This window comes from Anthonomus grandis, chromosome 15 (assembly GCF_022605725.1).
Source record: "Anthonomus grandis grandis chromosome 15, icAntGran1.3, whole genome shotgun sequence".
NCBI lineage: Eukaryota > Metazoa > Arthropoda > Insecta > Coleoptera > Curculionidae > Anthonomus > Anthonomus grandis.
In genome coordinates, this window is record NC_065560.1 from 2,010,993 (window position 1) to 2,025,591 (window position 14,599).

Here is a 14,599-nt window from a genome sequence, read left to right on the forward strand (position 1 = left end):
AAAAAAATAGTCAATTTCCCTCATGATAATAGAAAATAAATAATATTTAATTAAACAATCTATATACATAAAAAAGAAATATTTTCACTCAACTCTTAACTTAAAAATATCCATTTTTTTTAGCAAAATAATCAGATAACTCCTTACTCAATTCCCTGGCAGTTTTTTTGTTTACCTCATCAATTTTCCCTATCTTACCCAAGTTCTCTCTGTTAAGTTTTTTAAATTGCCTAAAATCTTCGGTCACATCATGTATTTCCTCTAAATGGCTGTTCTCACTAATGATTTTTCGAAGAAGATCTCTCAACTTCCCTAAAACTCCCATTAACTTATCAAACTCTTCTTGAGACTCTATTGACTTAATATTTTTAACACTGACAAGGTCACACTCTTTTATCAAGAGATTTTGTAGTTTCAACACATTATTCTCAGCACTATAGTTCTCTAGTAATTCATCAACTTCATTCACTTTTAGTTTTAAAGTTTCAAGTAGCTGTGCCATAATCTCTTGCTCCTCTAGGTTCTCCAATTGCTTATTAATATCCGCTAAGAAGAGTTGCATTGAATATAACTTCTTAGTATGAATTAATATTTGATCATTTATCTTTTCTTCATGTTCTTTAATAGTTTTCTTGGCCACCTCCTGTTTCATTAAAGCCTGTAGATAATTATTATAGAGTAAATCAGCCTTTTTGTTTGCGAAAGTACTAGTCCTGTTACTAGCAGCAGTCCTATTTAATGAGCGTTTTGGGACTGATGGGGCCGCAAAAGTTGAATCTAAATTAACCCTACCACGACCTCTACTACCAGAAGCTGACGATGGGGTGGCTAAAGTAGTGTCTAAATTGGGTCTCCTAAATTGATTTGTTGAAGAATACATGTTGCGACTCTCCGATATAGTTACATTGCTATCTTGTTGTGGTCTTGATCTTGACAATCCTTTCCAAGGAAGCCTTGGTTTTTGGGATTGTTGAACTAGCAAGGGTTTCTGACAGGATTCAAAGGATCAGGGCTGACATAGCACACTTAAGTTTAGATAAATATGATTTTCCAAAAGATACTAAACATATCATAGGGATAACAAAGCATTTATGTGGAGATGCAACCGATTTAGCAATCAGATGTTTAGCCAACAGTGAATCTAATAAGGAAAAAATTGGTGGTGCAGTGTTCACATTTTGCTGCCATCACAGGTGCAGATGGACCCCTTACACTGGCAAACAATACTTTGAAGAAAACAATTTGGGAATCACAGAATTTAACATTATGTGCGGTCTATCCAGTTGGGCCACATGTGGAACAGGATTCAGCAGGGAGTATAGGGAAGAGCTAAAAATTCAGCCAAACAAACAAATTAAATTGGACTTAAATGACTATGGTTTAAGTCGAGAAGAAAGGGAGGATATTGGAAGGAAATGTAAGAATGTTATTAATTATGGAAGGTTATTGTTTTTAGAACAGTTTGGGCTTAAGTGCCAGTTACATTTTTATGTTGAGAAAGATGTTACGTTAGAGAATGTATGTATTGTAGCATATAAAAAGTAATAAAAATTGTATGTAAGTAAAATTTGATTTTATTTAGTTAATTCAATAAAAAAAAAAGTCAATTTCCCTCATGATAATAGAAAATAAATAATATTTAATTAAACAATCTATATACATAAAAAAGAAATATTTTCACTCAACTCTTAACTTAAAAATATCCATTTTTTTTAGCAAAATAATCAGATAACTCCTTACTCAATTCCCTGGCAGTTTTTTTGTTTACCTCATCAATTTTCCCTATCTTATCCAAGTTCTCTCTGTTAAGTTTTTTAAATTGCCTAAAATCTTCGGTCACATCATGTATTTCCTCTAAATGGCTGTTCTCACTAATGATTTTTCGAAGAAGATCTCTCCACTTCCCTAAAACTCCCATTAACTTATCAAACTCTTCTTGAGACTCTATTGACTTAATATTTTTAACACTGACAAGGTCACACTCTTTTATCAAGAGATTTTGTAGTTTCAACACATTATTCTCAGCACTATAGTTCTCTAGTAATTCATCAACTTCATTCACTTTTAGTTTTAAAGTTTCAAGTAGCTGTGCCATAATCTCTTGCTCCTCTAGGTTCTCCAATTGCTTATTAATATCCGCTAAGAAGAGTTGCATTGAATATAACTTCTCAGTATGAATTAATATTTGATCATTTATCTTTTCTTCGTGTTCTTTAATAGTTTTCTTGGCCACCTCCTGTTTCATTAAAGCCTGTAGATAATTATTATAGAGTAAATCAGCCTTTTTGTTTGCGAAAGTACTAGTTTTGTTACTAACAGCAGTCCTATTTAATGAGCGTTTTGGGACTGATGGGGCCGCAAAAGTTGAATCTAAATTAACCCTACCACGACCTCTACTACCAGAAGATGACAATGGGGTGGCTAAAGTAGTGTCCAAATTGGGTCTCCTAAATTGATTTGTTGAAGAATACATGTTGCGACTCTCCGATATAGTTACATTGCTATCTTGTTGTGGTCTTGATCTTGACAATCCTTTCCAAGGAAGCCTTGGTTTTTGGGATTGTTGAACTAGCAAGGGTTTCTGACAGGATTCAAAGGATCAGGGCTGACATAGCACACTTAAGTTTAGATAAATATGATTTTCCAAAAGATACTAAACATATCATAGGGATAACAAAGCATTTATGTGGAGAGGCAACTGATTTAGCAATCAGATGTTTAGCCAACAGTGAATCTAATAAGGAAAAAATTGGTGGTGCAGTGTTCACATTTTGCTGCCATCACAGGTGCAGATGGACCCCTTACACTGGCAAACAATTCTTTGAAGAAAACAATTTGGGAATCACAGAATTTAACATTATGTGCGGTCTATCCAGTTGGGCCACATGTGGAACAGGATTCAGCAGGGAGTATAGGGAAGAGCTAAAAATTCAGCCAAACAAACAAATTAAATTGGACTTAAATGACTACGGTTTAAGTCGAGAAGAAAGGGAGGATATTGGAAGGAAATGTAAGAATGTTATTAATTATGGAAGGTTATTGTTTTTAGAACAGTTTGGGCTTAAGTGCCAGTTACATTTTTATGTTGAGAAAGATGTTACGTTAGAGAATGTATGTATTGTAGCATATAAAAAGTAATAAAAATTGTATGTAAGTAAAATTTGATTTTATTTAGTTAATTCAATAAAAAAAGTCAATTTTCCTCATGATAATAGAAAATAAATAATATTTAATTAAACAATCTATATACATAAAAAAGAAATATTTTCACTCAACTCTTAACTTAAAAATATCCATTTTTTTTAGCAAAATAGTCAGATAACTCCTTACTCAATTCCCTGGCAGTTTTTTTGTTTACCTCATCAATTTTCCCTATCTTATCCAAGTTCTCTCTGTTAAGTTTTTTAAATTGCCTAAAATCTTCGATCACATCATGTATTTCCTCTAAATGGCTGTTCTCACTAATGATTTTTCGAAGAAGATCTCTCAACTTCCCTAAAACTCCCATTAACTTATCAAACTCTTCTTGAGACTCTATTGACTTAATATTTTTAACACTGACAAGGTCACACTCTTTTATCAAGAGATTTTGTAGTTTCAACACATTATTCTCAGCACTATAGTTCTCTAGTAATTCATCAACTTCGTTCACTTTTAGCTTTAAAGTTTCAAGTAGCTGTGCCATAATCTCTTGCTCCTCTAGGTTCTCCAATTGCTTATTAATATCCGCTAAGAAGAGTTGCATTGAATATAACTTCTCAGTATGAATTAATATTTGATCATTTATCTTTTCTTCATGTTCTTTAATAGTTTTCTTGGCCACCTCCTGTTTCATTAAAGCCTGTAGATAATTATTATAGAGTAAATCAGCCTTTTTGTTTGTGAAAGTACTAGTCCTGTTACTAGCAGCAGTCCTATTTAATGAGCGTTTTGGGACTGATGGGGCCGCAAAAGTTGAATCTAAATTAACCCTACCACGACCTCTACTACCAGAAGCTGACGATGGGGTGGCTAAAGTAGTGTCCAAATTGGGTCTCCTAAATTGATTTGTTGAAGAATACATGTTGCGACTCTCCGATATAGTTACATTGCTATCTTGTTGTGGTCTTGATCTTGACAATCCTTTCCAAGGAACCCTTGGTTTTTGGGATTGTTCCTGTTGTTTAGTGCGATTTCCTAAGTTACGTCTGTCTGCCATACTGAGATTCTTGTAACATTGAGGGGTGAAAAAAAACCGTTAGTTAGTATTAAATTATACTAAATGATCTTCAAACAGAATTGCTTTTTACCGGTCTATAACATATAAATTTATTTAAAAAAAAAAAAAACGACAAATATTCCTTGGAATTCAAAATTTTAAAGTGTCAACTGTCAGTTGTCAGTTGTCTTCTTTTTTACATTCCCAGTGCTTAAGAGACACATCTCAGCTGCTAGGGCTGTTTTACTTAGTTGTCACCTGTCAATGGTAGTTTTAGATGGAAGTGTTTATAGCTAAAACCCACCAATTCTTCTTCTTAGTCATATCTTCATTCCTGAACAGTTGTGACGTCATGTCTATGAACACTGATGCGTCGATTGTCTCCACTGTTGTCGATCTTCTGCTACTCTTATATTTGTCTGCAAGGCTTGCCCTGTGATTTCTTTAATTTGGTCTATCCCCCGTGATGGGGATCTTCCTCTTTGGGGATCTTTTACCTTCTACTTTGCCCTGCACGATAAGTTTTTCTAGATTGTCTTGGTCTCTCCTGGTGATGTGTCCGAAGTAACCCAGAATGCGGCGTCGGCAGCTGGAGGACCATCGATCGGTGATTCCTAATTCGTTTAATATCGACACATTGGTCCGGTGTGCAGTCCAGGGTATGCGAAGCATCCTCCGCCAGCACCACATTTCAAAAGCATCTATTAGGTGCCTGTCGCTCGACTTTATTGTCCAGGATTCGGAACCATACCGAAAACACTAGGGTGTTTACCAGGGCTCTTTTCGTGTTTCTGGTTATGGATCTGTCTTTCCATATCTTGGATAAGTTTGACATTGCTGTCCTCGCTAATGCTATCCGCCTTCTTATTTCTGTTTCACACCCTCCCTTGTTGTTTATTAGGGACCCTTAGTACTACTTCAATTCTATTTTGCTGATTTCTTAACTGTATGGTGTTACTCCTGTCAATGACCATTAACTTGGTCTTGTCTAGATTTATTTCGAGGCCTAGAGCTCGGCTTTTATTAGCGACCTGATCAATAAGTGTAACCATCTCATCTTCATCTCTTGTTATTAGGGTAGTGTCGTCCGCGTATCTGAGATTACATATCTTTCTACCATTGATTGACACACCTCCTTCAAAATTTTCCAGGGCTCGTCTCATTATGAATTCACCGTAGGCATTGAAGAGTCTTGGTGATAGGATACATCCTTGACGGACGCCTCTATGTACTTTGAAAATGTTGGATGTTTTATTGTCGAGACGATATGAAATGCGGAGGGACTCCTACTTCTTTCAATACGTTCCAGAGACTACTCCATCGAACACAGTCGAAGTCCCTCTTCCCTAGTCCCTCTTCCTAGTCCCTCTTCCCTTAACGAACCCACCAATACGAAGTTATAAATATACCTGGATACCAAATGATAGGGTTTTAATAATCTTTGTTTTTAATTTCAAAAATTGTAAAGTTCGTGCCCACAAATAACAACTTGGTTCAACTTAGATTAGGGGAAAAATACGCAATTTGGCAATGACGCATTATACAGTCATAACTGAATAAACCACTTGTCAGTCATCTGTCAATTGCGTCATCATGCCTGTCAAATCGGCGTCCTGTAAACATTGAAAAACTAGACATTCAAAACAATTAATTTTTATTTTAGGAAAAATCCGAAATCATCCCGTCTAAGGGTCAATTTTTCGCGAAAATTAACCGGAAAACCTAAAACGAACCCCTCGAAATGTCCATCGGCGTGCCAATTAAGGTTTTACACGAAGCGGAGGGCCATATTGTGACCTGCGAAACTATTACCGGCGAAGTTTACAGGGGGAAATTAATCGAGGCCGAGGATAATATGAATTGCCAAATGACTCAAATTACGGTAACTTATAGGGACGGCAGAGTGGCCCAATTGGAAAACGTTTACATAAGGGGCTCGAAAATTAGCTTTTTAATATTGCCGGATATGTTAAAGAACGCCCCGATGTTTAAGAAGCAAACGAAGGCCGGGGTGGCAGGACGAGGAAAATCTGGGATACTTAGAGCACAAGGTATGTTAGCGTTATGTCATGTAGTTGATTTTTTTGTTCCAACATCACCTGATGATGTTTCGATCATTTAAGTACTTCTTCAAAAGAGAATGATTAAACAATCTATTTTTATAATGCTTTAAACATACTCATCAATCAAACCAGATGTATTCAGAGCAATTTTTATTTTAAAAGCTTAGCAGAGCGCTTTCGGCGTATGAGCCATCATCAGTGCTAATTATAAATAATGAATTAAAAATATATATACAATATCACTTCTATTGGTAGACCCATTATAACACAATATAACAAAATAAACAACCATTTAAGCTGTAGCTGTCCAGTTGAGTTTGGTGTACCACAGGATACAGTTCTAGACTCTAGACTCTATATAAATGAATTTTTTCAAATTTTGATGGAGGGTTAGGGAAAACTCATCTGTTTTGCAGATGATTATTTGTTGCTAAAGTTAGTAAACCACCAGTGAACTACATTTTATCAGTTGACACAGTTATGTTAATAAACAATGCTTTATGCGTTATGCATCTTAAATCATTGCAACTAATTTACTCCTAAATTATTGCATCTTGGCATGGGGAGCTTCCTGTCAGTTTATACTGAACCCACTCATTATAAACCAAAAATATATATTGAAAATATTTTTTGAGTAGTGAACTCTTTAAAGAAGCAAAGTTTCTACAGATTAATCAAATTTATATAAAATCTGTAGTAAGATATACATCCAAAAATAAAACACAATTATTTAAACATGTAATCAGGGGAGCTTGACTAAATAAACTCTAAAAGCCTCAAAAGTCCTTAATGAAACTGCTTAACGGGAAGTATTTTTACAGCCTAACAGAGTTTTTTGAAGATAAATGGGAATAGGCCAATAGGATATAATTACTTTTTAATAAAGATTTAAAGGTTAGATTTTTTGTCATGTTATATTTTATATTATTTTTGTCATAGCACATCTACAGCACTTAGCAGGGTTATGTACACCTGAATATTGGGTCCGAGGCCGTCACGGCTAAGTTCATTAGTTTCAATTTGACAACCATTTATATAAAAGAAGTAATTATCTTGTCTGTTGAATATGGTAGAAATCTGGGCCTTGTAATGGATGTTGGGATGAATTTTCGGCAGCATGTTTTGAAGAAGCTGTGCTCTGTTTACTTATTTATTTATTTATTTATTCATGCCAAAAAGTATAAAGCTTTTACACAAGTCAGTCAAAAATATAACTCCAAATAGAAGTATTAAAGTGTAAAATTCGTTTTACCTAAGAACAAAAATAAAACACATATAAGCCTAAAAAGTAATGCTTAAAAACACTTAACACTAAAAGTCAAGAGACCCAGCCTATGCAATAGCACTGAAATTTGAGCTCAGGAATTCCTCAAATGAATAAAAAGCATTGGTGACTAAAAAATGTTTAACCTTTGTCTTATAAGCATTAAGAGGCAAATCCTTAACTGCGCAATCACTCGCAGACATCGATGTTGCAATGCAAAAATCCTGGGCATATGCGCTGAATGACCCCAGTTTAGTAATTTTTAAAAAATTCAGTTTAGTAATAATTTAGTAAATACTTAAAATTGAACAGCCATTATTCTTTTAAATATGTTCTTCCTGACCATATTAAATACCTCTTGATGGAATTCTTAATCCTGCCACAGCTAGACTGAAGCTCAGTTTACTACAACTACCTCACAGAGGAATATAAAACTAAAATACAATTTGCTCAAAATATATGAATGCGTTTTGCTTATGGAGGTCATAAGTTTCACCACATTACTCCATTATATGTCAATAATAAACATTTAAAATATAATTTTGGTGTTGATCTCCACTTTGCTATGTTTATATGTCAAATTGTAAAACACAGCTCTCTATCTTATCTTACAGAATACTTTACCACAAGGGGCACTTTACATAAACTTAACCTTAGAAATGTGACTAATTTTGATATTCCGTTTCACTGCACAACAAAATTTGAAAACTGTTTTGCCTACCATGCGGTGGAATTTCTCAATTCAAATTCTCTGGTCGTTGTTTTTTTAAAAATCAATACACCAAGTTTTTACAACAGATGATAACTTAATTTTTTTCTCTTCTCAATACTCTATGTCTGGGTTATTTTAGTAGACATAAGTTTTCTGTATATTTATTTTTAAATAACTGTTTGCTTCTATTATTGTTTTTTTTAACAGGACTGTAATTGTATATATAATGTATGGTGTTATGGAAGATCGTTTTACGCGAATAACTCCTTTTGTGTATATACGCTATATTAAAGCACAATATGAGGTCTGGCTATTAAATAACAAGACTGGTTACGAAAAAGGGTTTTATTATAAAAATTATTATACATTCGAATGCTCCCTTTCAATATACTCCGCTCCCCTCGCCACACATCTTTCCATACGTTTTTTCCATTGATCGAAGCAGTGCTGGAAGTTGGTGAGGGCCTTTAGGAGCTCTCTTTGCTTTACCGCTTCCATCGACTCAAATCGGGTCCCTTTCAAAGCAGATTTTACCTTCGGAAACAAAAAAAATAGTCGCACGGGGCCAAATCTGGCGAATACGGCGCGTGTTCGAGCACTGGAGTGCACTTACCGGCCAAATACTGCTTCACAGATAACGCGTTATGGGCAGGTACGTTGTCCTGGTGCAAAATCCACGAGTTGTTTTTGCCACAACTCGGGCCGTTTCTTACGAACTCGTACTCGCAGTGTTGCCAAAACTGACAAATAGTAAGTCTGGTTGACAGTCTTATCCCTGATATATTTATAATAAATTATAAATAAATGTAAACAAAACACAAAGGAGACAAACGTTCTCCCCTTTTTAAATACTGTTCTTCCCGTTTAGTGTTTTGTATAGTCTTAAGTGTGTCTAAATGTTACATGTAATTTTAATAACATTGAATGTGTTCCCACTATGGTAAACTTCTGGGCTTAACTGACAACTAGCACTGATGATGGCTCATACTCCGAAAGCGCTCTGCTAAGCTTTTAAAATAAAAATTGCTCTGAATACATCTGGTTTGATTGATTTGTATTGTCCTTCGAGCAACACAGCCACTTCCCTCTTCTTCTTTAAACACACTCCTTTCTATTTTAGTTGCAAGAGGTCGAGGTGGCAGAGGTGGTCCTCCTATGCGAGGTAGAGGAGGTGCCCCCTGGCAAAATCAACAAGGAGCTCCCGGTGGCAGGGGCAGATAATCATAAGATTGACTTTATATTATGCTACAGTATTTAAAGGCACTTTTTTTTTTGTATATACAGCTTTGTGAGATGTGGATAGTTTAGATGCTAATATAGTAAAGGATACTACTATACAAAATAACTGATAGTTTGCAAATGATTGATGTGTGCCAAAAGTTGCAAACTGCCAGTTTGGTTTGATTTGAGTCGGATGCATTTTAATTTATATTTTCATTGTTTAGGAGTTAATTGGTTATATTATCATACATCTTAAATGTAAGGTTCTGTACTTTTTTTAATAAATACACATATATTAGTATGAATGTCTTTTTAATGTTCTCATTGATTTACAGAAAATGTTTTGTCGGTATAGATCTTTTGCTTAAAAAACTAGATAAAATGGAATTTTGGAAAAATCAAAAACAGACACAAATAAATAAATCAAAAATTGCAGAATAATTTAAATCAGAGTGTAGATAAAGTGAGGCGTCTCACTGCAAAAGGGGCTATATCCACTTCCGCTAATTTTTCAGGAGATGCAAAAAATTGTAGCTATTTCAATTCATAGCAACTCATAATGCGAAAATTCATGAAAAGAGTGCTATTTGGATATAGGGCCATTTGCTGTAACCAAATGGATATAGGAACCTTTTTTTTTATGGTAAGCACAAGAAGAAAGTCCTATGTCACTCTTGGTGCTTGCGCGAAGATAGTTGTGGGCATTTATCTTGAATCGCTGTAAGTTGTATGCGTTGGGAAATATGTGAGGTGGAAGCCCGTTCCACAAAGAAGATGTTCTCCAGATGAATGAGTCCCGATACAGCGACGTCCTTGGGGTAAGCAGGTGGACTCGATGTTAATGAGCCGCAACTGCTAGACGCGTCCTTCTTGCCGGAACAGCCCTGGGTGGAATCAGGCCTGCCAGCTCAGAGGAGCACTTACCGTGATAATAATGGTAGAATAAACAGAGATCAGCTACCTTTCTCCTGTGCTCCAGACTCTTTGTCAGTTCTGGTTTGTCGATAAGACGAATAGCTCTTTTCTGTATAGAATCCAGCAGGTTTAAACTATGCTTGGGTGCAGAGCTCCAGACATGCGAGCAATACTCGAGGGAAGGGCGTATTTGAGCCTTATAAAGAGTCAGCAGCTGTTCTGGTGTATACAGCTTTTTCGTTTTGAAAAGCACTTCGAGTTTTTTGGAAGCCGCCCTGGCGACCTCGGCAACGTGGTCATGCCAGGACACACTGTTGGTGACCTCGACTCCTAGAAGATGTAAAGATGATTTAATTGGCAATGTTTTCCCTGCCATAACCAGCTCAGGGCCACCAAGGTTAGTCTTCATCGTAAATACTGCAGCCTGCGTTTTTTTAGCCTTAAAATTGACCAAATTGTTACCCAATTGTTACTGCCACTCCAAGATTGCTCTAATATCGTTGTTGGTTGAAGCTACTTGTTCCTGCCTAAGATTCTGAAAACTTGCAGCTTTCGTTGGTTTGGCGGACCTAAATGTGGAAATAAGTGTGCTATCGTCCGCAAAGCTGTAGATTGGATTGACAGTGGTTCCTAGCAAATCGTTGATATATACCAAGGAAAGGGTGGGGGATAGCATGGGCGAAGAAAGAGGGCTTAGCCCCCCCAAAAAAAATGTTCAAAACGTAAAAAAACAGAAAGTATAAGACTTAAAGAATATGTGGTTGAAGCTTCCACTTACGCAGTACACGAAGAAACGTTCTTAAATTCACCTTTGATCAAAAATGAGGCACAAAAGTTTTGGCTAATTTCAATTTATTATAGGTCGCTCGACAATATAATAAATCATCTAAAAATAAGATTTTCTTCCGAAAGTCAGAAATTAGCTAAATCTGTCTTAAATTTTTCGCAGATGGATTTTGATGGTAGTTTGGAATTCATTAAATTGTATGGAGATACCTTTTTAATCGATGAAATGCTATTAAAAGCTGAAATGACCGTTATTGGGAATTGCATAAATAAAAGCCAGAGCCACAACATTACCATTTCTGATATTAAAGATGTATTAAGAAAAGAAACTTTTCCAAATGCGTATACCCTTATGCAAATAGCATTAGTTTTGCCAATTTCTTCAGCGTCCTGCGAACGCTCTTTCTCAACAATGAGAAGAATTAAAAATTGGTTTAGGTCAACGATGGGTCAGGTTCGATTTAGTTCTTTAGCACTAACCACTCTTAGTATTGAAAGTGGTCTAACAAAGTCATTGTCGCCAGATGAAATTTTAAAAAGAGTTTTTAAAAAAAGGAAATCGAAAACTTTTATTAGAGTGGTTATAAGATAATTTTATTGGATTTCATTTTATTTAAGGAAATTTTAAATAAATTTTGCTTTTACTATTTTTGAAGAATTATTGCGTTTTATTAAAATGATATTGGTTTTGAAGGTGGCAGACAATGGAGAAGTAATATCTAATTGTCGGATTTGCATTGTCTTAATTAATTAATTATGGATATTGCAATAAAATTCAGAAACGTGTTCCTTGGATGAAACCTAATATGAAAATAAAAGTAAAACAAATTCATGATATTATGTATATAGTACAGCAAATTAGAATAGAAGCTGTTTAAGACTATTATTTTTTTTAAATAATTTTAACGGCTTATAAGTGAAAATGAAGGCGCCCACCAAAAAATTTGTTACGGACTTTTCTTTGATGGCCATCCCCTCACCTCTTCGTGTAACTCTGCCCCTGGATGGGGGCTTTAGCCCCCCCATTTTTGAGGCTCTAACTTCGCCCATGGGGGATAGAATGCATCCTTGAGAGACTCCAGCGTTAATGTTAAATTTGTCGGAGAGGTATCCATCGACGGCTACTTGGATTGTTCGTTGTTCAAGAAATCTTTTGATCCAATTCAATAATGAGTTTTGTATGCCGATTGAGGAGAGCTTGGTTAGTAGTCCCTCATGCCACACTCTGTCAAATGCCTTGGAAATGTCAAGAGCGACTGAGCGGGACTCGCCGTGCTTCTCCATGGCCTCCGTCCACAAGTGTGTGACGTAGGCCAGAAGATCGCCGGTGGATCTAAGCTTTCGGAAGCCGTATTGATGATCGCTGATTAGTCCAGATGATTCCAGATATCCCAACAGTTGTTGGTTGACTGCTTTCTCCATAATCTTCGATATTACTAAAACTAGTGCAATCGAGCGGTAATTGGAGGGCATCGTCTTCTTAATCTTTTTGGGTACAGCTTGCACTCGAGCAGTTTTCCAGCTTGTTGTATTGGCCCTGCTTATACGATGCCGTTAACAGTCTACATAAGGGAGGAGTCAATTCGTCTGCACAACGTTTTAGTATTAGGGCTGGAATTCCATCGGGTCCAGAAGCTTTGTTGGTGTCTACGCTTTTAAGAATTTCATTTATAATTCGTTGGGGAAACGAAATTTCTCCCATCGATGAATTCACCCTTGGCAAATATGGCGGTGTTTTGCCTTGCGAGTGCAGAGTAGAATTGGACGCGAAGAGTTTACCCAGTAAGTTGGCTTTTTCCCTTGCTGTTACCGCGATAGAACCATCATCTGCTGTTAGGGGTGGCAAGGCCGACTTAGCAAATCCTTGACTAACGGCTTTTGATACCGACCAGAAAGATCTTGTTCTATTTGGGCAGTTTGTTTTTGATCCTGTTGTTGTGACTCTCTTTGCATTCATCAATAATTCGCTTGCAGCTATTTCTGGAGGCTAAAAAGTTCCTCCGATTTTCAATGGAAGGATGTTGACGCCATTTGCGATATGCTGCGTTTTTAGTATTTACTGCCTTTTTGCAATTCAGGTTGAACCATTGCTTGTCGTTTGATCCGTATTAAGTAGAAAAAGGGATATAAGCTTCCATTCCTGCCAAGATCGTCTCTGTAATTTGGTTTGCACATTCTGAGATGTTATTGGTTCTAAAGCAGACTTCTTTCCAAGGGAATGAGCGATAAAATTCCCGAAGATGGTTCCACTCTGCTGATTTATGGTGCCATACCTTCCGCGGTATCGGAGGATCCTGCGTTTTAACCACCAACTGGCAAGAGACTGTTATCAATTTGTGGTCCGATGTTCCTGCCCCCCTAGGAACATCGGACTGTACTGATACTGTGTACGAGTCAGGGTCTGAAGCCAAGACCAGATCTAGGATACTCGCCGTCTCGATCGGGGATTCTGGTAGGTTCCTCCACAAGCTGCGTAAGCCCGCATATGGTGGCAAATAGCTCAGCTTCTCGTCCTTCATCGTCGTTCTTGTTGCAGAAGCGCAGGCCAGTTGAAATTGTGAACGTTAAAATCACCCATGACGATGATTTCTGCGCTTGGGTAGTCAATTTGCAGATCGTTAATGCAATCAACCATCAGGTTCAAAAAGAGCCGTCTATATTGGGTGTCACTTGGTGGTCTGTAGATACAGCAGATAAATTTCGTGGCACCACTGGCTATTATTTTGAACCACATGACGTCGAAGTCCGCAGGTTCAAGCGTTTTCTCCCGCTGACAACTCAAATCGTTCTTGACAAATACTGCCAATCCAAAGTTTAGTCGAAATCGGGTGTGTAGATCGTATCCAGGATAAATGAGGTGAACATTTGTTGTTGAAGGTTTCACCTTTGTTTCTGCCAATGCCAGAATGTGAGGCTTACTTGATTGCAGGTGTTGGTGTACTGCATTAATATTGGTGTTTAGGCCTCTGATGTTGCAGAAATTGGTTTTTAGGTTTTTTGATCCGCCTGATAGACCCCTCCAACCAGCCTCCTCCCGAAGATCCGAATGGGAGGCGAGTTTACCTCCGGAAAGTTTTGGTCGTGAGGGCGCCATCATGCATTTACTTTTCTTCTCCATTTCCCCTTTGGAAACCGGACACATCGACATGGAGGCGAAACGTGAGTTCCATGGAATCACTTTACGCCGCCTAAGTCCTATGTGGTGGTATTGAACCGGGCGATGCAAGTGGACAACATCTACCACCAAGAACCTTTGCCACAGCCACATAAGGTATAGGCTGTTTTATAGGCTGTCGCAGTTTATCTTTCACGATCCAGTGCCACCTCATAACAAATAGAAAACACTATAGCTAAAGGTGAAGTTGAACTGTGTAACATTGTTTTTACGTCAAATATGTCGCATATAAATGCTGTTTTCTCTTTCCCATACGAGTGTGCTC

The 14,599-nt window shown here is 36.9% G+C and overlaps 2 protein-coding genes across 7 annotated transcripts; one reads left to right on the forward strand and one right to left on the reverse strand.

Annotated features, from left to right (window-relative positions):
* Positions 1 to 26: 26 nt before the first annotated feature.
* On the reverse strand, positions 27 to 4,365 carry LOC126744946 (uncharacterized). 6 transcript variants are annotated; one of them, XR_007663378.1, is made up of 3 exons: positions 3,982 to 4,365; positions 2,318 to 2,391; positions 1,620 to 2,251 (listed from the first exon to the last, which is right to left on the reverse strand). XR_007663378.1 is itself a non-coding variant. In XM_050452556.1 (2 exons), exons 1-2 carry the CDS (start codon positions 4,196 to 4,198, stop codon positions 101 to 103), a joined length of 915 nt encoding a protein of 304 aa, XP_050308513.1. In that variant the 5' UTR covers positions 4,199 to 4,363; the 3' UTR covers positions 27 to 100. The 6 variants fall into 6 exon arrangements, 5 of the variants coding, with proteins under 5 accessions (XP_050308513.1, XP_050308511.1, XP_050308509.1 ...); XM_050452556.1 differs by lacking the exons at positions 1,620 to 2,251; positions 2,318 to 2,391 and adding an exon at positions 27 to 798 and having other exon boundaries at positions 3,982 to 4,363; XM_050452554.1 differs by lacking the exons at positions 1,620 to 2,251; positions 2,318 to 2,391 and adding an exon at positions 27 to 175 and having other exon boundaries at positions 3,359 to 4,361.
* Positions 4,366 to 5,781: 1,416 nt separating this feature from the next.
* On the forward strand, positions 5,782 to 9,759 carry LOC126745017 (small nuclear ribonucleoprotein Sm D3). The gene is made up of 2 exons (XM_050452667.1): positions 5,782 to 6,249; positions 9,358 to 9,759. Exons 1-2 carry the CDS (start codon positions 5,940 to 5,942, stop codon positions 9,456 to 9,458), a joined length of 411 nt encoding a protein of 136 aa, XP_050308624.1. The 5' UTR covers positions 5,782 to 5,939; the 3' UTR covers positions 9,459 to 9,759.
* The last annotated feature ends 4,840 nt before the right edge of the window (positions 9,760 to 14,599 follow it).